Genomic DNA, 24,167 nt, shown 5'->3' on the forward strand with positions numbered 1-24,167 from the left:
CATCGTGGATTAAGCTATCCGCAATTTCCCCTAGCATAGTCGTGCTGTTAGCCAGTGTAACTTCCGAAAATAAGCCCTTAGACTATGGAAAATAGTTGGGATTGGTCCCTACCACATAGACATCACTGTGACACAAGGCACGACAGTCAGCGCCACTCCTCCAGTAGGGACCAATCCCAACCATTTCTCATAGGTTAGAGGCCTATTCCAAAAGTGTCGCGAGTGAAAAACGAAAACTAAATTTCACTCATAGTTCGGGGGTGAAAACGTATTTAACCCAATGTAATAAGGAAAGCAAATCGAATTAAGGAACCAAAATAATAAAAGGAGCAACTAGAATGACCAAACCAATCCCACCCCAACCCACCACTTATTTTCTGTCGAAATATCTTCCTGATCCTGTCTCATCTCTGTTCTCCCCATTTCACAACCCACAATAAAAACAACCAAACAAAAAAAAAACAACGAAAAAATAAACCCTAGAACGGGAGAGAGATTTCATATCCCCACAAATCTCTTCCTTCTCTCTCCTCCATTTCCTCTCCCTCTCTCTCTCTGTCCGTCCCCAACTTCCAACCTTTCTTCAATTCCGATTCCAGCTACCTCCTCCGTGCCCTCAATTTCTCCGATCAAGGTCAGAATCCATTTCAATTTCATCTTCACAACTTGTATTTTTCATTCCCAATTTTTCCCCAATTTTTTCCCAATTTCTGAAATTGTGATTGAAATTGCACAGATCTGGTGGTGTATATGGTTTTGATACCCAATCGCATTTCCAAGGAATGCAGCAAGATTCACCGAAAGCCGAATCGATCCAGATTCGCGAGGTGTGGAACGAAAATCTGGAGCAAGAGTTCGCCTTGATCCGTGAAATCGTCGATGACTACCCTTACATCGCCATGGACACCGAGTTCCCCGGAATCGTTCTCCGCCCGGTGGGGAATTTCAAGAACAGCCATGATTACCATTACCAAACCCTAAAGGACAACGTCGACATGCTCAAGCTTATCCAACTCGGCTTAACGTTCTCCGACGAGGAGGGTAACCTCCCCTCCTGCGACGGCTCCTCCTGCATCTGGCAGTTCAACTTTCGCGAGTTCAATGTCAATGAGGACGTCTTCGCGAATGACTCGATCGAGCTATTGCGGCAGAGTGGGATTGATTTCAGCAAGAATAACGAGATGGGCATCGACGCCCGACGATTCGGGGAGCTTTTGATGTCGTCGGGGATTGTGTTGAATGATAATATCCACTGGGTTACGTTTCATAGTGGGTATGATTTTGGGTATTTGTTGAAGTTATTGACTTGTCAGGACCTGCCTGATACTCAGGTAGGGTTCTTTAACATGATCAACATGTACTTCCCTACATTGTATGACATCAAGCATCTCATGAAGTTTTGCAACAGTCTTCATGGTGGGTTGAACAAGCTTGCAGAGTTGTTGGAGGTGGAGAGGGTTGGGATTAGTCATCAGGCTGGTTCTGATAGCTTGCTCACTTCTTGTACATTCAGGAAATTGAAAGAGAATTTCTTTAGTGGCTCTTTGGAAAAATATGCTGGTATCTTGTATGGATTAGGTTGTGAGAATGGACATGGTTCTCATTGACTGAGAGAGACAAAAAAACAAAATAAAAAAAATGAAATTAGAGAAAAAAAAATTGTTGAAAAAAAAAAGTGGTAGATCTCTATTTATTTGAGCTGCTGTATACCTGGTGAATACCAACTTGTTCTGTGTAATTGTAAACTTTTGGCATATTTAAGTGTCTTGGTTTATCAATACTCTTTGTTACATTGTGCCTAACTCATCTTCTGTTCCTATTTGGCATGACAGTACTTTATAACATGTATCAGCTTATTTCTCTGCAGAATCAATTTTGGCATCTGAAGCTACTTACATAAGCTTCTTATATCAGAATTGATTTTGGCTTGAGAGTGCATCTCATGGTTGTCCTAGTGGTTTGCATACATTGCTGGCTTCTCCTATGGGTTGTAGCGATTTGCTGATGCTCGATAGTATGAGAGTGTCTTTTGCCAGAGTAGTTTTAGTTTAGTTCTTGTTTTTATTTGGGCTTAGGCCTCCTTTTAACCATAGCAAAAAGAATTGATTTTGGTTTTCTGATCAATTGTAGAAGAATTTCTGCGCATGCACTTAGTGGAATCATGCACAGATTCTTAAATCATTCAAAATGGTTCTGATCTGAATTTTACTGTACAGATTTTAATTTGAGGGTGGGTTCTTTAACATGATCAACATGTATTTCCCCTACCGTGTATGGCATCAAGCATCTCATGAAGTTTTGCTACAGCCTTCGTGGAAGGTTGAACAAGCTTGCAGAGTTGTTAGAGGTGGAGAGGGTTGGAATTAGTCATCAGACTGAAGCTGATAGTTTGCTCACTTCATGTCCTATTTGGCATGAGAGGACTTCATAACATGTTTGGAGCAATTTATTTCTCTTGCTGGCATAAGAAGCTACTTGTGGAAGTTTCTTCTTAGAATTATTTTGCATAAAGAATCAATTGTAAATATTTTCACACATGCACCTAGTAGAATCATACACAGATCTTAAATCATTCATCAGAATTTTCCTGTGAAGATATTATTTCTAGGGCGAGTTTGGTCGGGGAAGGTTTGATTGTTTAGAGGCAGTAGTATATTAGTTTTTGATCAATTTTTTGTCACTACCTTGCAAATGTTAACCATTTCTTCAGTTTTTCATTGTCGCTGAGCTGATATATTCAAAGATGTTGACTGTTCAGTGTATTTTGTTTATGTTCAATGAAATATAATATATGCTGACATTACATTGGTGTAGATCAAAACAAGATGGCAACTGATGGCTAAGTATTTTGGATTGCATTATTTTTTCTGCTTGCAGTTTCTCCACTTGTATGTTGCAACGGCATGTATTTACTCAGAAAAGCCATTGCTACATAGCTCTACAGCTTTAGTCCACGATTTATTCGTCTTGTCATTGGATTTATATATTTCATAAAGCATATTTGTCATTGTGGTTTTGTGTGTTAATCTTTTGTGAAAAGAGCATATTTGTATTGATTTTAACTTAGTATCTGCCCAGAAGGGGCATCTTGATGTTTTCTTTCTTTGTGTGTTAATCTGCTTTTTGTGCAGGATTTTGGTGTCAACATAAGCCTGGCAGAGTAGCCGTTTTATGCTTTGAACTGGGAAGTGGGAAGGGGTTGCTAATTGCTATCGTTGCAAAAATTATGTCTTACGGAAGGTGAAGGAATTTCAAATTATATTTTGACATAGCTTCCATTTTGAAAATGAGTTCATCAATAGTCCTAACTCTTAACGCAGTTTCTAGGACTATTAATCCTAATTATGTCATACAAGTTTGCCCTAACTCTTGTCAACAATTTATTTGATTTTAGATGAACTTGTAAATTAATGGTCAGAATAAATTTTAAGTTTAAGTGATCATGATAATCACTTAATTAGTTAATTTAATTGATTCTTCATATAGGTCCTTCCCACTTAGCCAGATAAAGGGACCTACCCCTCAACTCAGGTATTCCGAGTCCGGACCAAGTCTTGGCAAAAATATACAAGTTTTATCGCTTTCAGCTCTAGACTCAAAGGGTTGTGTACTCTCTCACTTGGAAGGATTAAGGAACATACCCCTCAACTAGGGTGTTTCAAGTACAAACCAAATCTAAGTAAGAACACACAAGCATGTTCGTCTTTCGGCTCCAAACTTCAGTGGTTGTGTGTCCTCCCACATGGTATGATTAAGGGACATATCCCTCAACTAGGGAATTCCAAATCCGGTCAAGACATGACCTTTCAAACCAAAGCATCCCGAGTCTGACTTTGACCCGAACTTGTACATGCTTACTAGACCTATTAAGAGCTAGTAGAGCTGGGTACGCGGGTGGCCCGCCCCGCACAAGCCCGCCCCGCGTAGGCCCGCATTTTAGCGGTCTTCTATTTTTCGGGCTATAGCCCGCACTAGTCCGCGGTTTTGCGGGCCGATCCGCGGACTCTGGCCTCTCTCACCCCTTTTTTGCCCGCGTAGGCCCGCCCCGCATTGACCCGTCCCGCGCTGGCCCGCTCCGCGTAGGCCCGCATTTTAGCGGTCCTCTATTTTTCGGGCTATATAGCCCGCACTAGTCCGCGGTCTCGCGGGGCGGCCTGCAGACTTCGACCCGCTTACCCAGCTCTAAGAGCTAGGCATCCTCCTTATCCCTTGCTCCCATCTCTAGTCTTTCTTTCGATACCATATTCATGTTTTTATGACATAAATGGACAATTTTTTTTTTTGTTGAAAAAACATAAATGGACAATACAATACAAAATCCCTTCATTTGGATGACGGGTTAAGTTTTTTCACCTTCAAACAGAATTGAAGGGATATAGATGGTTTCATACTAAATACCGCACCCGAGGTCCAACCAATTAGGGGAGAATCAATAGATTCATTTTCAGGATTGATTCATCCTTCCCGAAATGCAGCATACAACTATCTTTTGTACCTTTGAGTTCCATTCTTGCGAACGTACTTCCCAGGCGGGATACTTATCGCGTTAGCTACATCATTGGATGTGTCCCCCAACTCCTACAAAACAAGTCCAGCCCGAAAGGAGAAAAAGAAGTTATCAGTACCGATGTTACTAACCTTATGCTTCGCCAATCTTTGTATGCCACGAGGAATCAATCGATTGAATCCATTGCAAGCCTAATGTTCTGCATGACAAACCAGATTGTCCACAAGAGATTTTTCTACAAAATGAATTTTTTTGATCCTTTCTTTAGAAATAGTTCTATAGCTTTGTCACGTTTTTAGTCTATAAGATAACTTCCCTTCCAAGTCTATAAAAAAGAAAAGAAATTACAAGAGAAAATAGAACGGATATTCAATCCTCCAATGCTTATTCTCTTCACATCTGACTTTTCAAACTCGGTTTGTTAATTTTATGAGTTTAATGGTTATGTATTATCAGTGTAAAAATGTTTTATAGACATCCAATAATTGAGTGCCACATATTCAAAAATATTTATGATCTTTTTATTTTAATTAAATTAAAAGCTTATTTTCTGATTTAGCAACCCATCATTGGATGTCCGTAAGAAAAATGTTTACCCTCACGGTGCATTACCATTAAATTATAAATATATACTGATTTGCATCCATTGACATAAAATCCTACGCGAGAATTGATTCATCAATAGTACTGAGTGAAATTCTGGAAATAAATTATCAGATTACAGATGTTCAAATCGAAATTTAGAAATAAATTAACGTGTTAACACATGTTCAAATCTACCATTGATGGGAATTGCAGACATGTTTCATGTTCAACTGTTATATCCAGTAGCTTGTCCTTGCAGCTCAAACAAGCCAAATGAAAAGATCCTACATTCCATTTTCCCATTGAGATGTATATTTCTCCGCTACAATGCCTCAAGATTGAAAGTTCATACAACAAGCCCATGAAAAAGTTCCTACATTCCATCTTCCAATCAAGATATCATGCATTACTCCCCTGCAAAGCCTCAATAGAACATTGGTTTAGTTAATAGGTATATGACTGAACTGAAATATGTATCTTTGGCAATTGCGGTGGTCAAAATATCAGGATATCTTCTCTTACTAGAAAAAAAAATCTGGTAAGTTGTATAGCTCATAAACAAATTATAGAATAAGTTAATGCATTAAATTTAAATATACTCCTTCAGGATATTAAATAAGCTCATTCTAGATATCAGACAGTGTTCAATGTGAATCTAAATTATTTACTGCACCTAACAAGAGTCTAAAAGTCAAAACATGTGGATATGTATGCAACCAAGTTCTTGTCATTTCTTTATTTCCAAATTCTATTTTATTCGGTGAATCCATTGCAGGAATATCAATCCATGCTCATTTAGCAGCCCTTCAAAGCACTACTGAACAAAAAACTTACTGAAAGTTTGAAACACTAACTTCTTGCCTATGCTCTTTTGCGTTTAGGTGGCTTAATTTTATCCACAATGTAACTGATGACTTCCTTCAATGTTGCTTTCCTTTGTTCCTTGAAGTTCCACAGCTCAAAAACAGTATATCCACCACTTGCATTGTATTCAAGTAATTCTTTCAAAGCTGTTGTTACAGCTGAGTGTATCTCATCTCCCCATTCCTGCTTGAGCTGTCGTAATTGATCATCATCCTCATTTATAATGGACTGTATCATATATCAAATGAAACATCATTAGGCGTGTTCAGTACTACTATTATACAATTCCTATGCCCTAGCAGTAATAATGAAAGTAGCAAGATCAGAAGCTAGTGAGTCTGACAATTTAATGCATGACTTTTACCATTGTCAAGCCATCTTTTATAATGACACATACGTGAAAGCAGATATAGCAAATTTCCAACATACGTGAAAAGAACACACATAAACATGTAAACCAAATCAATTGAGGCATAACTACATCAAGAACACAAAAAGGATGACATGCCTCTGGTTTATCATCAGCATTGATCACTTTAAATGGATGCCAAGATGAATTCTTCACGTTCTCCTGCCACAAAGAGCAAAGCTCAACACCCTTTGTCCCCGCATCTTCGAGAGGAAATCTTTTCTTGCAGCAATTCACAAAAACTTTCTGATCAAGTTCTCCCATTCTCTTGAGCCCAATATTAGTTCTAGGACCATTCAGCATATCGTCCAACCCCTAAAATATTATAAATTAAGAAGAGAAACGTTAAGTTTACAAAAACTTTAATCTCCACAATCCAATATGAGTATATGACACAATAATAGAATATCAAAACTTTGATTTCCTACAGGAAGGTGAAGAGAATCTTCTTGCAAATATGATTACAGCTTTGACATGAAGAGATTATGTACAGAAGCAGTTACTTGTTAGTCGGTTATCTTCAAAAATCCATGAACAGAAACGTTAAAGGATAGCTACTTAGTTGAGTGACATTCTTGCTTATAGAAAACAAATATCTGCAAGAAAGTAAATGAGATCCTACTTTTATTAATTCTTTACGAGCTTCCTGTAGTTCATCATTGCTTTGGCGCTCCTTGACAAAGAGCTGTTGATTCATGGCCTCCATACTCTCCAGATTATCTTTTTTCTCTTCCAATTCATCATTCATTTCTTTCATCTTACTCTGGACAGCTACATCATCTTCATCTCCAAGATGTTTCATAACTTGTAATTTCCCTTTTAACTCCTCAATTTCCATCTCCAATTTCTGTTTGGCATCTAGCTGTTTTTCCAGCTGAAGGATCTTGTTCAAGGCCTCCTCCTTCTCTCTCTGAAAATTATGAAATCCACATCAGCAGAAGACATTCACAATGCATAAGAATTAAGTGATAAAAAACATATGCTACTGTCTTTTCATAACCAAGACACCAAATAGAAGGCAAACCTGTTGCTCCGCGACAAGCCTTAAAACATTCTCATCAGCTATCTCCTGCTCCTTTGAAGCCAACAAGAGTGATTCATTCCTCAAATCTTTCTGGAACAACAAAGAGATTATTTTGTAAGTTTTGTAAAAGCAAAACAACGAAAGAGATGATATCGTAAGTTTTGTAAAATCACAACATATATGCTAATATTTCAAATTTTAAAGGCATGTCCAGCATGACAAGTATGGAAACTGAGGTATCAGATAGCAATTCTTCTGAGGGCAGTTTATGGAATGAAAATAAAATGCTTATGATTTACATATATCATGCTTATGCTTATAGTCTATTTTCGAAAAATAACACTTGCTCTTAATAGGAGTTTATGATTACAAACTACATTAAGTCTTCAGTTCCCTGCTTTTCTCTATTTTAATTCTGCTACAATTAAGAAACTCATCAGTTAGACAGTTATTACAACCTGCTTAGGGCTACCAACAGTTCAACACCTGCACCCCTCTTATTTCTCCTAGAGTAGACCTTTCTAATAGGAAGCCTCTATCTATCAATACCCGCATTTAAAAATCCACCTTGTCCTCAAGGTGGAAGCTAGGAAATGCCTCCTGAATGCCGGCTCCCAACTGTTCTCCCACTCTGTTACATGTTGACACTTTATCAGCAATTCTACTGTTCAACAACACCTGAATAATTCTTCCTGACATCCACAAGTACTTAAGGTTGTGCCCTAGGGCGCCTGTTCTTCAGATAGCATGTCAGGAAGAGGCTGTGATTTTAGATAACGCTCCAGTTCTTTCTTCATCAAGAAAACATGAAAGACTGGTTGAAAGTTGATATGATCAGGTAGCTGTAGCTTGTATATGACCAGGGCAACCTTCAATAGGGGCCAATGAAGAGAGGACTTGATTTATCATTAGGTTTTCAGGCCAAATACTCCTATTTGCAGGGTAATTGAAGTAGACAGAATTGAGAAGGAACTGTTTTCTATTATAGGTTAAAGGTTCTGATAACAATTGATATGAGCCTTGGAGAACCTGAGTATATGAAAGGAAATGCAGGAGAGAAGCTAGCGGAAATAACCCTACACTCTCATTAGGAGTTAGTTAATGGTTAGTGCGGCTGACTGAGTTTGCATGTTAACAGTTGTCAAAGTCGGTTAAATATGGGTACAGGGTAACTAACAGACAAGTATAAGGAGAGGAGAAGGAGAGGAAAGATATGAAATTGTTGAAGGCTGTGAAAACTGTGAACCAGGAGGCATTGTTTCCTCATGTTGTGCACCAGCATGGAAAGAAGGTCCAAAGGAAGGTGCAAATTGTTGAGAGTACCAGAACTGAGGAGTAGGATCTCTAGTTCCAGAATAGGCAAAACCATTGAAGCCAAAACTATGAGATCCATAACCAGCCATTGGCCCAAACTGTTGATGACCATAACTATTACAATAGTAGCAAATTGAGGCATCATGCCAAATCCAGTAGCAGATTTGACACTGAACCAAGAAACGATAACCGCAGGTAGTCGTAGATTCTGTTGTCTGTAAGTGGTAGATTGCAATCGGATGAAGGTACCTGATCCTGTACAAGATTAGCAGAAATCAACGAGTCTCCAATTTGCTTCTTCTTGCTTCGGCCAAGCTCGGATTTGTGACTGGTGGTCATTGCTTCAACTTCAATAATTGAGCAAGGGGTGCCACGATTAAACAGAAGAGTCATGAGCATGTTGAATTCATCAGTTTCTTTTACTCGCCAAATTTCCCCACTAGGGATTTGATCCCTGGATCTTCCCCTCCCCAACCCATATGTCCCCCAGCTCTTACCACTTAAGCTATACTTCGGGGACATCGAATTCATCAGGTAGTCGTAGTCACCGCCTCAAGGTGATCGGGAAAAGGAACAGGATCTCCAATGGAGATCAGAGTATTAACAATAGTCTTAATCTTGTGCAAGTATTCAGAAGCAGTCATTGAAGCTTTTGCGTAGACTGTGCCTGAGCTTGAAAGAAATCATGGATTCCATCCCAGACCTGGTAGGAATGAACTGATAACAGAAGGTAGAAGTGAGTCAGATAGCGATGGAAGAAGCCAAGTAAACAGCAACGAATCCTGTTATTCCCAATCTGAATACACATGACATGACCACTGGATCAAGTTCTCGATCTTCTTCAGTCAAGAACTTTGGAGGAATCATTGATTGACCACGAATCGCTGCAACTTGTGAGATCTGATGACTCTTTTGATTTGCTTCCTCTATGTGAGAAAATTATTCTCTTCGAGCTTGATAGATGCTCTGGGAAAAAGTGGAAGAAGAACTGGATGAAGAATTCTCAGCGAAAGGATTGCTATTGGAAGCCATGCCTCATGAATCAAGAAGAGCTCTTGATACCATGTTCAGAATAGTTGAGAAAAGGTTGAGAGAGAGAGAGAGAGAGAGGGAAATTCAGTTAAGAAATCTGAAATTCTGTTATTCATTAATTGCTTGCTGAACTAGCAGTAGTTACATTATATAGAAATAACAGCACATGGGCTGCTATAACAGAAACTAAACAAAACACAAACTTCTACAAGCAGCTCGTCTAACAATTAACAACTGGACTACATACTAAACATGTATCTAACAGGAAGGCATGCAGTCTGATATCAAACAGTTTGTGGCAACTTCTGACATATGTCAGGGAAATAAATACGATAGTTTATCACCAGCAGGTCTTTTGCAACCTTTACCTGTTCCTACTAAGGTCTCGACTGATATATCAATGGACTCCATTAGTGGTTCACCTAAGTCAGACTTACAAAGTATGCACACTTTATTCCATTAAGTCATCCATGAGGTAGTTTCTGTTTTCCTTCAGGAAATTGTCAGACTTCATGGGTTTCCTAGTTCTATTGTATCAGATAGAGACTCACTCTTCTTGAGCAACTTTTGGAAATCTCTTTTTAAAGCTGGTGGGACTCAAGTTAAGTTCAGTTATGTCTATCATCCTTAACTGGATGAGCAAACTAAAGTTGTTAGAAGCATGGTTTTGGCTTTTTCAAAAAAAAAAAAAGATATTTAGAAGCAAATTTGAGGTGTGCAGTGCTAAGCAAAGAGCAAGAGCTTAGGATGTCTAGAACTCGTTAGGACAGAAGAAAGGAAAAGATCTTATATTCAAGAGACCAGTCTGCAATGAGTCTCACAAACTCGCTAAGTACTAATAACCTCACTAACAACAACTGTCAGTTAGGCAGTTATTCTGTCACAACCTACTCAGGGGATATTATCCCTGCATCCTTCCTATTTCTCCTCACATATAAATTCCTCATAGGAAGCCTCTACCTATCATTTTGATAAGCAAATTTTGGTGAAAGCCCAATGCAAGGTGGAATTTTGTTTAAAGGGGATCAATATGTTCAATAGCAACCAACAATATTAGAACCAAACCAGAGATAAAAACAGGCCAATAAGTTTGCAACAATGATAATAGATAAGCATGAAAGATCAATGGCAGAAAAATATTTAAAAGAGAATATACTAGTAGCCAAAAAAATGTATATACATTACCTTCTTCTTGTCCTCTTCAAGTTTCTGCCTCTCTTGATCAGTTAGTACCTCACGTTTGTTTAGATCTCTACTCCAGGAATCAAGCTTCCGCCTTTTTGCCTCCAATTCACTGCTCAACTTTTCTTGTTCTTCCAAGATCCTTCGCACCTCATTACGAGCTCTACGCTGCATATTCCTTGATTCTGACAAAGATATGAGAAAACTTCTTAGTATTAGCAACTATAAAGTTTTTTCTATTCTTCTGCTTCCATGAAATACAAGAATAGTAAAACACCCAAATTTGATACACATGGATATAATACATACAAGAAGGAACAATCAGAGTATAACAGAAAATACACAAACCTTCAACAAAAGCACTGTGTAGCCTGTCTTTATCCTCGAGCATCCTACTCAAGGACATAGTCTTCTCATTGTACTTGTACTGCATTTCGTCAAGGTTTTCATTGGTAAGATCGATTTCATTTGCAAGATTTGCCACAATACTATTTCGGCTTTCAGATGCTTCTTGAACAATATCTGAGACTGTCCTCAACCTTCCTTTGTTTCGAAGGTATTCCCCAATTGGCCCTCCACAATTATAATCAACTTCCCGTGCAACCCATCCATAAATGTCTGATCCAGCTTCCAGCTTCTTCAAATTCCAATCCTTCTTACCATGGCGTGCAGTTTCAAACGATTTCTCAAATTCACTTGCATTCATGAAACCATTCCAGTCATTGTTAAAGTCTATCACAGCCTGAGCAATCAGCTCACCGTCTATCAAGAATATATGAATATCTAGTGGTTTGTATTTAGCAAATTCCTTCAACCAGTGTCCAGAATCGTGCGATTTATTCTTTATGTTAACAATTATGCCCGTCCAGGGCCAAACATAAAGATCATGTTGCTGTAGAGGTTTACTGACAGGTTGGGGTAAAGCCGGGCGCTGGACTTGCTCTGCTTCACTGGCTAGGTCAATCTCCAAATACCTGGCCAATGCCAGGTGGTTTGCCTTCTGTTGTGCACTTCTGTTAGCAGAACCCTTACTCACCCCTGAAGCATGTTGAAACAACTCCTTATATTTGTAATCTTGTTTCTTCTTCCCAGCACAAAAAGGACATCTAAGAGCTCCATTCACATGTTTAACCTTGTATTTCCCTGACCTTAAATCTTCATATGGTTTCTGAGAGTACTCATCTATCTCAGAGTCACTGATATCTGAATCTTCGTCAGAGCTGTAGTCCATTTAAGCCTTGCATACAAATAGCACAGTCAGTCCAGCTAAAAGATTGCTTATAAACATGATAGGGAAAAATAATTTAGAAAGTAGCAAAGCAAGAACTTCCATAAAAAGGCTCATTAACAGTGTATAAGGGTTGGGTGGGATGAATGGTGAAGGGTTCGAACCCTGAGGTACTAATTTACTAACATTACTAACAACTAACATTTGCCTATAAAAAAAAAAAACATTTGCCTATAAAAAAAACAGTGTATAATAACACTGCAAAAAGCAAGAAAAAATGGAGTAAAATAATATCAATGAGTGCTAAGAAATTAACAGTCTGTCTTGGCACATGCATTGCTATCACAATTTGACACCCCCCCCCCACCCCATATCTTCATGAAATGAGTATAGAACAAACAACAACAGCAAACAGTCTAGGAATCCCTCTGTCTATGCATAATATATGGAATAAATTGCACTTTTTAAATTTTGGTATTATAATAATGATTTTACAACAAAACAATTGTGTGATTCTTTTCTTCAATCTGAGTATATATATAGCATCTAATCTGAGGCTACAGAGAGTTTGAATTCCCAGTTTTATTAGTTAATTCACCAATTACTGAGTTATTAAGAGGTTTTCTGGTAAGATCACAAACCATATTTGCCAGATCTCTTGTTAATTGGACATAGAAATGATCTCACTTTGTTTACAAACAGGAAAAAATTCCCAAATACTCATCTCCTAATACATGCAACAACAACAAATCATAGAAATGAAAATGAACCCTACATTCAACAAATCAGACATCAATTTTCATCATTTTGAAAGCAGAAAAACCTCAGCACCATTGTTATCAGCTGAGAGAAGAAGAAAATGGGTAGAGAGAGAAGGAACATGGTCTTACTCTGGTGAGATGAGAGTGCTTCTTCACAGGGAGAAGAGAGTGAGAATGAGAGAGAGAGAAAAAGAGAGGAGAGAGAGGAATAATTGTGAAATTAAAAACCCTAGTGTGAGGAATTATTGTGAGTAGAGAGGTACAGGGAATCTACGTGAACCTGAGTATCGTTATTGGTTGAAGCTAACGGAATGTTACACGTAGACACGTTAGGTAGGTATGTAAGACAATAATAATTGGTTTCATCATTAGTGTAACGGAGTGAAATGAAATGTACGTGGTGGTGTGTATGATTAATTAATTACTGGAAATTGGTGATTTGCAGAACGTTGGAGTTTTCGAAATTGGAAAACTTGACTTGACACAATGCTTACACAAAAATGTACATCTTCATCTCATGACTAATTTGGAAAAGAAATTCACAACAAGATTAAATTTGGTAGGTTATAAAAGGAACTAGTATTTTAGTCCAACGGGAAAATATATTTTTTAAAATAATTAAAATATTTTTTAATAGTTATAATAAATATAACTTTTTTTGACGTCTATAATAAATATAACTTATACTTTAGATTTGAAACAAAATTGAAATTATACTATATTTATGATATAACTTTATACTAGTATTTTGATTCTCATTCGAGCACTATTTGGTCTGTTGCAGATTGCCGTAAGAATTAGTGCACAAATTTAAATCCCAAAAAATACATTTATTGAAAGAAATATGCAATAAGCAGTGACGTCTATCAAATACTCGTGGTTAGAAAAGGGAGTAGAAAGAGGCGGGTTAATTCATGAGTTGGAGGAAGAGTGGTGGTTGAGGGAGAATTAATTTAAAATGTTATGGAAAAAATGTCATGGTAGCTTTCTGTTAATTTTTGGATGGAAGATAAACGGAAAACAAAATTTGCAAACAAGAGCTAATGTTGAGGTGCCAAAATGAAATTGAAAATAATATAAGTGGGGGGACCAGATGTGCAATTAAGCCATAAATATGTGTGTTATGTAAAATGTATGATTTTTTTAACGTGGAATGAAATGTAAATCTATATGCTAATATAGGATTATGGATGTTAATGGATACGGATGGGCATATATCCACCACCCGCTCCATAGGTAAAAAATCGTACTCGTACTCGTACTCGCTCCATACCCACATAAATCTCCATTGAGTGGATTTTAGACGGATTTTAAAAGATCAATGGATATCCATGGGTATCCATGGACATATATGAATTCATATATATTTTTTTCAAATGAAAATTATATTTAAAATTAAATTCAAGATTAGACTCAACTTTCATGTATGAAGACAAATACCTATATTTCTCCTCCCTTTTTTAGTTTAAGGGCTTCATTTTACCATTATTATTGTACAAATTTACTTCAAAGATAACCATAATCCAAGGCTCAAGCTTAAACTCATTAGAAATTAAACTCAATATACATCTCTTACAAAAACCCAAAAATATGTTTTTATTTTAAATAAATGTATTGTACAAGCTAAGAATAGCGTTGTGGCAGGCTTTGGTGCTCAATTGGGCGATGACTCATCTTCTTTTTTGTATGATAACTGGTTAGGGACCGGTAAGCTTTGTAATCGGGTACCATTTGTGAATATCTTTGGTACAACGTTTACAGTTGCGGATGTATGGGGTAATGGTGATTGAAACCTTTCAAGATTGGCTACAATTCTTCCCCAGTAGATACGGGGTGAGATCATCTCTGTTTTAGTTCCCCTTATTGCCGAGAATAGTGATGACATGCATACTCTATTGGCTCTTCATACGAATTTATTGCAGCGATTGATCAACCATCAAATGGGTATTGGAAAGCCATTTGAAAAGGCCCTGTACCTGAGAAAATCAAGTTCTTTTTGTGGCTTATAGCCAAGGAAGCCCTCCCTACAAATTCAAAGCGACATAATAGCCACTTGAGTGGGAATGCTTCGTGTTCTAGGTGTCCTGCAGACGTTGAGGATTGTGATAGTGTCTTTCGCTATTGCCTGCACTCTCATCAGTTGTAGGCGCATTTTGGCTTGAGTCTACCTCAGTTGAGCATGCATGTTCCTTTCCATTCATGGTTCCACTCTACTATTTCTTGTTAGAATGATCTTCTTCTGATTGTAGCTATGTTCTTCGACAAATTATTATTAACGTGTGCAGCTTGAAACAAGGGCTGAATGCTCATGTACCAGGTTCTTTGGACTACCAACGATTCTACTCCCTCCCTCCCTAGCGGCAACAGTGGGTGCATCCACCATGATCGTCAATGTGGATGGGAGCTGGGTTTCGTCACTGCAACGGATGGGGTGTGTTGTTGTGATTCGTGATGTGAGTGGAAGATGGGTTTGAAGTGTGAGCACGAGTTTTGGCTACAGCAGTGCATGCGTTGCAGATGTTTTGCCTCTTGAATTGGGGCTTCAGCAAGCTTGGGATCTTGGTTATCAAGAGATAACTTGCTTTTCGGATTGCTCAAATGTGGTGGACGTATTCCGCTCCGAGGTTGATGTTACCTGATATTGGGCGAAGGAACCGATCCTGCGAGTTAGGCGCATGCTCACTTGGAGCTGGACCGTCAAGATTGAACTTGTTCCCAAGCATAGGAATAATGCAACAGACTACATGGCAAAGCAAGCTTCACATGAGCGATCCCCCCTACGTGTTTGGCACACTTCGCCCCTGCCATTGTTGAGCTCCTTTGCAAGGATGTTCTCCGTCAGTTAGTTTGTCTTTTAGCCTTCCTCTTGTAACCAAAAAAGTAAATCTCTCTAAAAAAATAAAAAAACGATTATTCGTTCACTAATAAGCAGGATTTTTATGAGGAGGATGGTTTTAAAAAGTCAAATAAATTTAGATGTAAAGAATTAAAAATAACGTATATTTATAAAATAGGTTGGTAGATCTGAAGTTGGAGAAGACAATTGATCCATATATGTGTATACAAGGGTAAGTGCTTTGATTGTGAATCCAAAATTGAGTGCTCGTAGATGATGAAAGCCGAGATGGGGTAGATGACCCGACAAAAAGAGACGAGAGATGAGAAAATAAACTCAAGGTATTTTTGTCACAGTAAAATATTTTAATTGGGTCATGTTTCTGTTCCACATTTTTAACAGAATCAAAGTGTTATTTTCCAATAGTCTTTTGTCATGTTTCATTTCATCTTAAAAACATGACAAACACGTAACGAAACTCATATACCTCGTTCTGTTCCCTTCAGGTCTTCCCATCTGTCTAACAAACGCCGCCTCAATCTCTCTAGCGAATCAAAGTGCTACTTTAATATTGAATTATGGTCCCCTTTTTTTCCAATTAGCTTTGATTGCTTTTCTCTAGAATTTGTCAGTGTAGTTCTTCATTCCACTTGATGTTCTCGTGTCTTTCTAATTCTGGGCCTTCTGGCAGAGATGCCAGTTCGTTCCCATGGCCGTTGGCCGTTGCATCCTTGTATTCCCCCTTCAAGGGGTTGGGTTTCAACCCAGGATCTATAAAACCTGAACCATTGACCAAAAAGAGGAACCTCAAGCACCACCCTATAAATACCATCCCCAACCACATGCTGTTGGCAAACCATCTAGCCCAAACCTGCTGTTGGTTTCATGTTTTAAACCGACCAAACCTCCATCACTCTATCCCTCACCACATGACAAGCCTCAGTAGAATTTCTCAGAGACGAAGACGAGAAAAGCTCCTGAAAAAACCTCTCCTGAAAAAACCTCACCATTTTCTCTACTATATCCTCTTCCTTCTCATGCACATAGCCATGGTCATTTTATATCTCATCCACCCGATTTCGCTCCTTTCAATCCTTATTTTAATCATTATTATAAGAATCAAATAACTAAATATATTAATGTAATTGTTAGCATTAAACTTATCCTTAATTTATATTCTTTCAAAATTACCTCTAACCTCTTTTCAAAAAAAAAAAATTACCTCTAACCCAGTTTTTTAATTTCTTTCCATCATTACTGAGAGACTAATAAAATAAGGGTATGTTTATAATAAAAAAAAATTAATGCAGTACAAACTTTAAGATAGTTTTCATAAAAATGATCAAGTTATGTCTCAAATTTAGTTCTACTAATAAGGACGGAAGGGGGTATAAGATAAGCAATAGGCGAAGTTTCATAAAAATGATCAAGTTATGTCTCAAATTTAGTTCTACTAATAAGGACGGAAGGGGGTATAAGATAAGCAATAGGCGAAGTTTTTGTTAATTATATGATGAGTTGCATCCATCGACATACAATAATCGGAGCGAACCTACACAGAACTGGTACCTCAATAGTATTAAGTGAAATTTTAGAGGTGAAATTATAAATTACAGATGTTCAACGCTACCATGATCAGAATTGTAGACATGTTTCATATACAAGCCTAACTTTCATATAATGCATATCCTAACTTCCATTTACCTATTGAAGATCTCCCGCTGCCAATCACCAAGATAGAACTGATACAAGCCCGCCAAAAAAGGTTCTCCTTTCCATCTTCCCATTAAGATCTTATATATTTCTACCCTGCAAAGCCTCGAGATAAAACATTCATTCAGATTTATTGAGGAATAAAACTCAACTGAAATATGTCTATGATACAGTTTTAGAAATCAAAATATAAGTTTTCTTTTCTCTGTCAAAAAAAAAAATTGTACATATGCTATCAGTCATCACCATTTTATTTCCATTTTTTGCAACTAAAAATGATTCATAGAAGAGATACTCGAAATACCCATCTTCTCACAAACCAAAAACCAAAAACAGAGAGCAACCAATATATGTAGGAATGGTCATGAAAACTTGAATTAAGGAACTGATCAACTAATAGTTCATAAACAAATTGCAGAATAGATTGATGCATTGGTTTAACAACTCTAATGGGATATTGAATAATTAAGAAAAACTCATACTGGATATTAGCAGTTTTCAATATGAACCAAATTTATTTATTACTGCACCTGAGAAGAGTGTAAAAGTTGTTACATGGGCATATGGATGCAATCAAGTTCTTGTTCTTTCTTTGTTTCAAAATTATATTTCATTCAGTGAAGCCACTACAGAATACCAGTGCATACTCATTAATCAGCCCTTCAAAGCACTACTAAAAAACATCTCTACTGAAAGTAAGAAACAATAACCTCTTGTCTACTCTTGCGCTTAAGTGGCCTGATTTGTTTCACAATGTAACTGATAACCTCTTTCAATGTTGCCTTCCTTTGTTCCTTGTAGTTCCACAGCTCGAAAACTGTATATCGACCACTTGGATTGTAATCATTCAATTCTTTCAAAGCTGTTATTACGGCTGAATATATCTCATCTCCCCATTCCTGCTTCAGCTTCCGTAATTTATCATCTTCTTCATCTACAATTTCCTGTATAAATGCAACATCATTACATGTGTTCACTATTATACTATTCCTACGCTCTAGAAGTATAAATGAAAGTAGTAAGATAAGGAGCTAAAGGTAGTCTGACAATGTAAAGCAGGAACTTTACAAATTTCAAGCCATTCTTGTAACTTGAAAACAAAAAACCGACAACAAAAACCTCAGTATTTGGACAAGAAAGAAGATAAAGAAAATTTCTGACATATGTGAAAAGAACATATAGAAGTAACACTAGGTAAACCAAACCTATTGAGGCATAACTACATCAAGAACACAAAAAGGATGACATGCCTCGGGCTTATCATCAGCGTTGATCACTTTAAATGGATGCCAAGCTGAATTCTTCAAATGCTCCTGCCACAAAGAGCAAAGCTCAACACCCTTTGTCCCAGCTTCTTCAAGAGGAAATCTCTTCTTGCAGCTATTCACAAAAACCTTCTGATCAAGCTCTCCCATTCTCTTCAGCCCAATATCAGTTCTAGGACTATTCAGCATCTCGTTTAACCCCTAAAACATGACAAATTAAGAAGAGGATCAACTTTACTCACCACAATCTACTCATGCACAATAACATAATATCAAAATTCTAATGTGCTAGAATAAAAGGAGAAGAGAATCTTTGTGTAAATATGTTTACATCTTAACATGAAGAGATGTATGCACAGAAGCAGTTACTTGTTAGATGGTTATCTTCAAATATCCATGAACAGAAACGTTAAAGGAGAGCTACTTAGTGAAGTGACATTCTTGCTTATAGAAAAGAAATATCTGCAAGAAAGTAAATGAGATCCTACTTCTATTAATACTTTACGAGCTTCCTGTAGTTCATCATTGCTTTGGCGCTCCTTGACAAAGAGCTGTTGATTCATGGCCTCCATACTCTCCAGATTTTCTTTTTTGTCTTCCAATTCATCATTCATTTCTTTCATCTTATGCTGGACAGCTGCATCATCTTCATCTGCATGATATTTCAAAACTTGTAATTTCCCTTTTAGCTCTTGAATTTCCATCTCCAATTTCTGTTTGGCATCTAGCTCTTTTTCCAGCTGAAGGATCTTGTTCAAGGCCTCCTCCTTCTCTCTCTGAAAATTATGAAATCCACATCAGCAGAAGACATTCACAATGTATAATAATTAAGTGATAAACAACATATGCTACTGTCTTTTCATAACCAAGACACCAAATAGAAGGAAAACCTGTTGCTCCGCAACAAGCCTAAAGACATTCTCATCAGCTATCTTCTGCTCCTTTGAAGCCAACAAGAGGGATTCATTCCTCAAATCTTTCTACAACAACAAAGAGATAATATTAGAGTTTTGTAAATTTCACACCATACGTTCCAATGATTTCAAAGCCTAAATGCATAGCATGACAAGGATGGAAAGCGAGGTACAATATAGTTCATCTTCTGGGGCTGTTTATGGAATGAGAAACAGAAGAGCTATTGGCTCTTTAGAGTTTAATGTTTCATATAAGAAATGAATAATATCAAATCCATTTTACAAATTACTAACATAAATCACGTGGTTTAAATTAAAACCAGTTTAATGAATTGATATTTCCCGTAAACAGCCAAACGGGAGCAATAAATTTGGCTATAGGATCAAAATAAAATGGTGAAAGGCCCAATGCAAGGAGGAATTGATTTTAAATTTGAAAGTGAGTCAATAGGATCAAAATAAAATACTTGGATATATCAATAACAACAAATAATACAATTAGTAGCAGACTGAAGATAAAAACGGGCAAAAAAGTTTAGCAGAAACAGTTAAAGATAAGCAAGACCAATGGTCAAAAAAATATTAAAAAGAGAATATACTAACAGCTAAAAGAATGTAATATACATTACCTTCTTCTTTTCCTCTTCAAGTTTCTGCCTCTCCTGATCAGTTAGTACCTCACGTTTGTTTAGAGCCCTGCTCCAGGAATCAAGCTTCCGCCTTTTTTTCTCCAACTCAGTACTAAACTTTTCTTGTTCTTCCAAGATCCTTCGTACCTCGTTACGCGTCTCGCGCTGCGTAATCCTTGATTCTGACAGAAATGAAACAATTTTGTTGTATCACCACCTATATTTGTGTTCTGCTTTCATAAATATATGAATAGTAAAGCAAACAAAGCTAAATTTGAAACACATGGATATTATACATGCAAGAAGGAAAAATTAAATTCTAACAGAGTATATTTACCTTCAAGAAATTTATTGTGTAGCTCGTCTTTAGCCTCGAGCATCCTACTCAAGGACATAGTCTTCTCATTATACTTGTACTGCATTTCGTCGAGGTTTTCATTTTTAATATCAATTTCATTAGCTAGATTTGCCACAATGTTATTTTTGCTTTGAGATGCTTCATGAACAATATCCGAAATTGCCCTCAACCTTCCTTTGTAGCGGAGGTATTCCCCTATTGGCCCTTCACAATTATAATCATCTTCCCGTGCAACCCATCCATAAATGTTTGAGCCAGCCTGCAACTTCCTTGAATTCCAATCCTTTTTACCATGATGTGCAGTTTCAAACATTTTCTCAAATTCACTAGCATTCATGAAACCATTCCAATCATTATTAAAATCTACCACAGCCTGAGTATCAAATATATGAATATCAAGTGGTCTGTACTTGGCAAATTCCTCCAACAAGTATCCAGAATCATGCAATTTACTCTTTATATTAATAATTATCCCTGTCCAAGGCCAAACATAAAGATCATCTTGCTGTAGAGGTTGATTGACAGTTTGGGCTAAAATTGGAGGCTGGATTTGCTCAGATTCAGTGGCTAGAACAGTCTCCAAATACTTGGCCAGAGCAAGGTGGTTTGCCTTTTGTCTTGCACTTCTGTTGGCAGAACCCTTACCCACTCCAGATGCATGTTGCAACAAGTCCTTATATTTGTAATCTTGTTTCTTCTTCCCAGCACAATAAGGACATCTAACAGTGCCATTCAGATTTTTAACCTTGTATTTACCCGCCCTTAAATCTTCATATGGCTTCTGAGAGTAGTCACTAATCTCAGATTCGCTGATATCTGACTCTTCATCAGAGCTGTACTCCATTAAAGCTTTCTGCATCCATATACAAAAGTCAGTTCAGGAACAAAAAGGTTTGGCAGAATATGATGCAAAAAAAAATATTTCAGACTGTATCAAAATAACTTGCATAAAAAAGGAAAAATGGTCACTAATATTGTATAACAATAAAAAACAGAAACAACGGAAAAAATAATACTAAAAAGTGACATGCAAAGAACAGTCTTCCTTGTCACATGCCGTCACGATTTGACACACCCACAACTTGATGAAATATGTATAAAACCAGAAAAAAATAAAACACAGCAACAGTCGCAAACAGACCAGGACTCCTTCAGTGTTCACACGATATCTGGATTAAATGGCATTGATTAGTTTCTTTTTGTATTATGATACTAGTTTTATGATGCAGAAGAAAAGAAAAGCTTAGAGACACAAGGGCTTTATATTTGTTAACTAAAGAATCTTATCTACACTATGGACTATTCTACAAGCATCAGAGCAAACTATGGAGACTCAATGAATGATTCCATGAATCAACATTTAACTGATGTATTTTGATATCCATAGGAATGAAATCAGTAAAACTCACAAGCTACTGAGTTGAGCATCTGTTTCCAGTTTCGCGGTAAATTTAAAACAAGCACATTAATAAACAATAAATAGCTTTATATAATTGAATAAAAAAGGGAAATGGAGAAAAGGTGAAAACTTAGAAAAGTTGTAGACATTTTCCCAGAATATGAGCAGGTCATTAAATGGTAGTTTATAGAACATAAACAGAACTTGTTATTGAAAATTTAATATTTAGAATGGTTCTGAATAGCAAGTTTTAGGTTGCACAGCAATCTCTATGGTTGCAGATAGATAACAAGGTGGGTATATAGAAGAACCCCCCAAGAAGGTGGATAATATGAAAGCGCAACATACGCATCAGTAGCGGAGGCAGGCTTCTGAAGAGGGTGGTGCTACTGATACGCATAGCACACAATATACGAATTCAGAACATTAAAGAAAACTGGTGGCCTTTCATGTTGCAGGGATACATCAGACTAGCACTACATTATCAAGATAAAGAATCAATTACATGTGTTAGAGTATAATATAAAACCATTAATGTGACCCTTACCCAAGGGCACAAATTAAATTCCACTTTTTAATTAAAAAGTGAGGCAGCAAGGATCAAACTCTAGACCTCTCGGTCATAGAGGCTCTGATACCCTGATGCACAAAGCTCTCGCGTAGGCAGGATCCGCGAAGGGGTCCCACCATTTGGTGTATTGTACGGAACCTTACCCTATTTTTTACACAAGAGGGTGTTTCCAGGACTTGAACCCGTGACCTCTCGGTGCTAAAAGTTAATAAAACAGATAACATGACAAATAGAGTTTCAACTTTAGAACACATGCAGTTAACTCAAAATCACATATCTGCAATTTGCATGAGCTAGGAAAACAAAAAATTGCCATCGATCCTGCGTTTTATGTCATGAGTCAAGAAAAATTTCAAAGATCAACACACCCTAAACAACACAACGATTGCAACAAATCGGAAAAACGAAGATAAACATCACATTCAAGTATTCAACAAATCACACATCAAATTTCATCATTTTCAGAGGAAAAATTCAGCAACATTGTAACAACTTGACGAAGAAAAAGGAAATAACTCGCACTTACGGTGAAAGAGAGATGGATGAAAAAAACTGAAATGTGAATTGTGAAAAATGAAAAGGGTAACAAAATATAAAGCCCTATCTGTAGGTTAAAAATTATCCTTTATGTTGGCGGTCCACGCATTCTGTGTGGACCTGACTTGTTATCAGTTGGATTTAACGGGTAGGAACTGTTGATGAGGCAATGTTCGGCTTGATCATGAGGTGTCACGGACTTAAACTGTACGCGGTTGTATATGATTACTTGTGTCAAAAGATTTGGAAACTGAAACGGTGGTAACTGGAAAGGCCGAAAGGTTTTGAATGGGCCCTGAGGTCAAAATCCATTTGCCATGTGGGTATGTTAATAGTACCTACCACAGATCATTTGTGTGCCTGTAAAATTTATTACTACTTATAAATAATAAATAATATAGTATAAATGGATATAAAGATGGATAAATTTGGATTGATAATTGATTATTATCACTGCACTCATCCAATTTCATACATCTAACAACTCATATTGCACTACCTCGTCTATTCTTTTCTCAAGTTGAAGCAATATACTCCTATCACATTCTGAGAAAGCACGTTGTTTTTTCTCCTATTAGAGGATTTTGGCGCCAACTTCTTCTTGGCTCCTCCTTGTGGTCCAAACTCCTAAATGCTAATGAAACTTGTTAGTTACATTTACTTTATTCTTTTTTGAACATCTTAAAGCTTCCCACCCGAGGTTATACGACGATTCATAGATGGTTGTTTGTTAGCCTTAGGTTTTTTGTGTGTGGGGTCCGAGTTGCCCTTTATTTTTAGATTTTCTTTGTTAGCTTTGATCATTGGTTTAAAGGTTTTGTTTAGAGCTTTATGGATAAGTTGTGCTTGGGGTTGTGCTATGGGTTTTCCTTGTTTTTTTGGGTTTTGTAGTGGGTGTCAGGCATCCTTTTTGTTGTTGCTACTTATGCGATTGTTCTGATATCTTGAGAGCTTGATCTCAAGTCTCTTTGACAATACAATTTATGGTTTCTAAAAAAAACATTCTCTCAATTATTAGTTGAAATATAAGTGCAATTCA

At 37.2% G+C, this 24,167-nt stretch overlaps 3 protein-coding genes across 5 annotated transcripts; 1 reads left to right on the plus strand and 2 right to left on the minus strand.

Annotated features, from left to right (window-relative positions):
• Nucleotides 1–360: 360 nt before the first annotated feature.
• On the plus strand, nt 361–1,802 carry LOC130745748 (probable CCR4-associated factor 1 homolog 7). Its single transcript, XM_057598117.1, has 2 exons — nt 361–634; nt 737–1,802. Exon 2 carries the CDS (start codon nt 783–785, stop codon nt 1,605–1,607), a length of 825 nt encoding a protein of 274 aa, XP_057454100.1. The 5' UTR covers nt 361–634; nt 737–782; the 3' UTR covers nt 1,608–1,802.
• A 3,351-nt stretch (nt 1,803–5,153) lies between these two features.
• On the minus strand, nt 5,154–13,190 carry LOC130745747 (factor of DNA methylation 1-like). Of its 3 annotated transcripts, none has more exons than XM_057598116.1 (8): nt 13,036–13,190; nt 11,266–12,154; nt 10,921–11,102; nt 7,390–7,479; nt 6,988–7,275; nt 6,465–6,680; nt 5,954–6,184; nt 5,154–5,506 (listed from the first exon to the last, which is right to left on the minus strand). In XM_057598116.1, exons 2-7 carry the CDS (start codon nt 12,146–12,148, stop codon nt 5,954–5,956), a joined length of 1,890 nt encoding a protein of 629 aa, XP_057454099.1. In that variant the 5' UTR covers nt 12,149–12,154; nt 13,036–13,190; the 3' UTR covers nt 5,154–5,506. The 3 variants fall into 3 exon arrangements, with proteins under 3 accessions (XP_057454099.1, XP_057454098.1, XP_057454097.1); XM_057598115.1 differs by having other exon boundaries at nt 5,947–6,184; XM_057598114.1 differs by having other exon boundaries at nt 5,927–6,184.
• Nucleotides 13,191–17,211: 4,021 nt separating this feature from the next.
• Nucleotides 17,212–23,157, minus strand: LOC130745750 (factor of DNA methylation 1-like). The gene is made up of 8 exons (XM_057598120.1): nt 23,118–23,157; nt 20,601–21,474; nt 20,264–20,445; nt 19,611–19,700; nt 19,209–19,496; nt 18,706–18,921; nt 18,166–18,399; nt 17,212–17,551 (listed from the first exon to the last, which is right to left on the minus strand). Exons 2-8 carry the CDS (start codon nt 21,463–21,465, stop codon nt 17,537–17,539), a joined length of 1,890 nt encoding a protein of 629 aa, XP_057454103.1. The 5' UTR covers nt 21,466–21,474; nt 23,118–23,157; the 3' UTR covers nt 17,212–17,536.
• Nucleotides 23,158–24,167: the final 1,010 nt, after the last annotated feature.

Source organism: Lotus japonicus, chromosome 3 (assembly GCF_012489685.1).
Source record: "Lotus japonicus ecotype B-129 chromosome 3, LjGifu_v1.2".
Taxonomy (NCBI): Eukaryota; Viridiplantae; Streptophyta; class Magnoliopsida; order Fabales; family Fabaceae; genus Lotus; species Lotus japonicus.

Bases quoted from the DNA above. Each gene is read 5' to 3' on its own strand.
- LOC130745748 (XM_057598117.1), top strand. From the start codon at position 783: ATGCAGCAAGATTCACCGAAAGCCGAATCGATCCAGATTCGCGAGGTG.
- LOC130745747 (XM_057598116.1), bottom strand. From the start codon at position 12,148: ATGGACTACAGCTCTGACGAAGATTCAGATATCAGTGACTCTGAGATA. The intron at 6,681-6,987 runs GTAGGATCTCAT...ATAATATTTTAG, and splicing joins CTCGTAAAGAATTAATAAAA to GGGTTGGACGATATGCTGAA. The intron at 6,185-6,464 runs GCATGTCATCCT...TATATGATACAG, and splicing joins ATGCTGATGATAAACCAGAG to TCCATTATAAATGAGGATGA.
- LOC130745750 (XM_057598120.1), bottom strand. From the start codon at position 21,465: ATGGAGTACAGCTCTGATGAAGAGTCAGATATCAGCGAATCTGAGATT. The intron at 20,446-20,600 runs GTAAATATACTC...CATTTCTGTCAG, and splicing joins ACACAATAAATTTCTTGAAG to AATCAAGGATTACGCAGCGC. The intron at 19,701-20,263 runs GTAATGTATATT...TTGTTGTTGTAG, and splicing joins TTGAAGAGGAAAAGAAGAAG to AAAGATTTGAGGAATGAATC.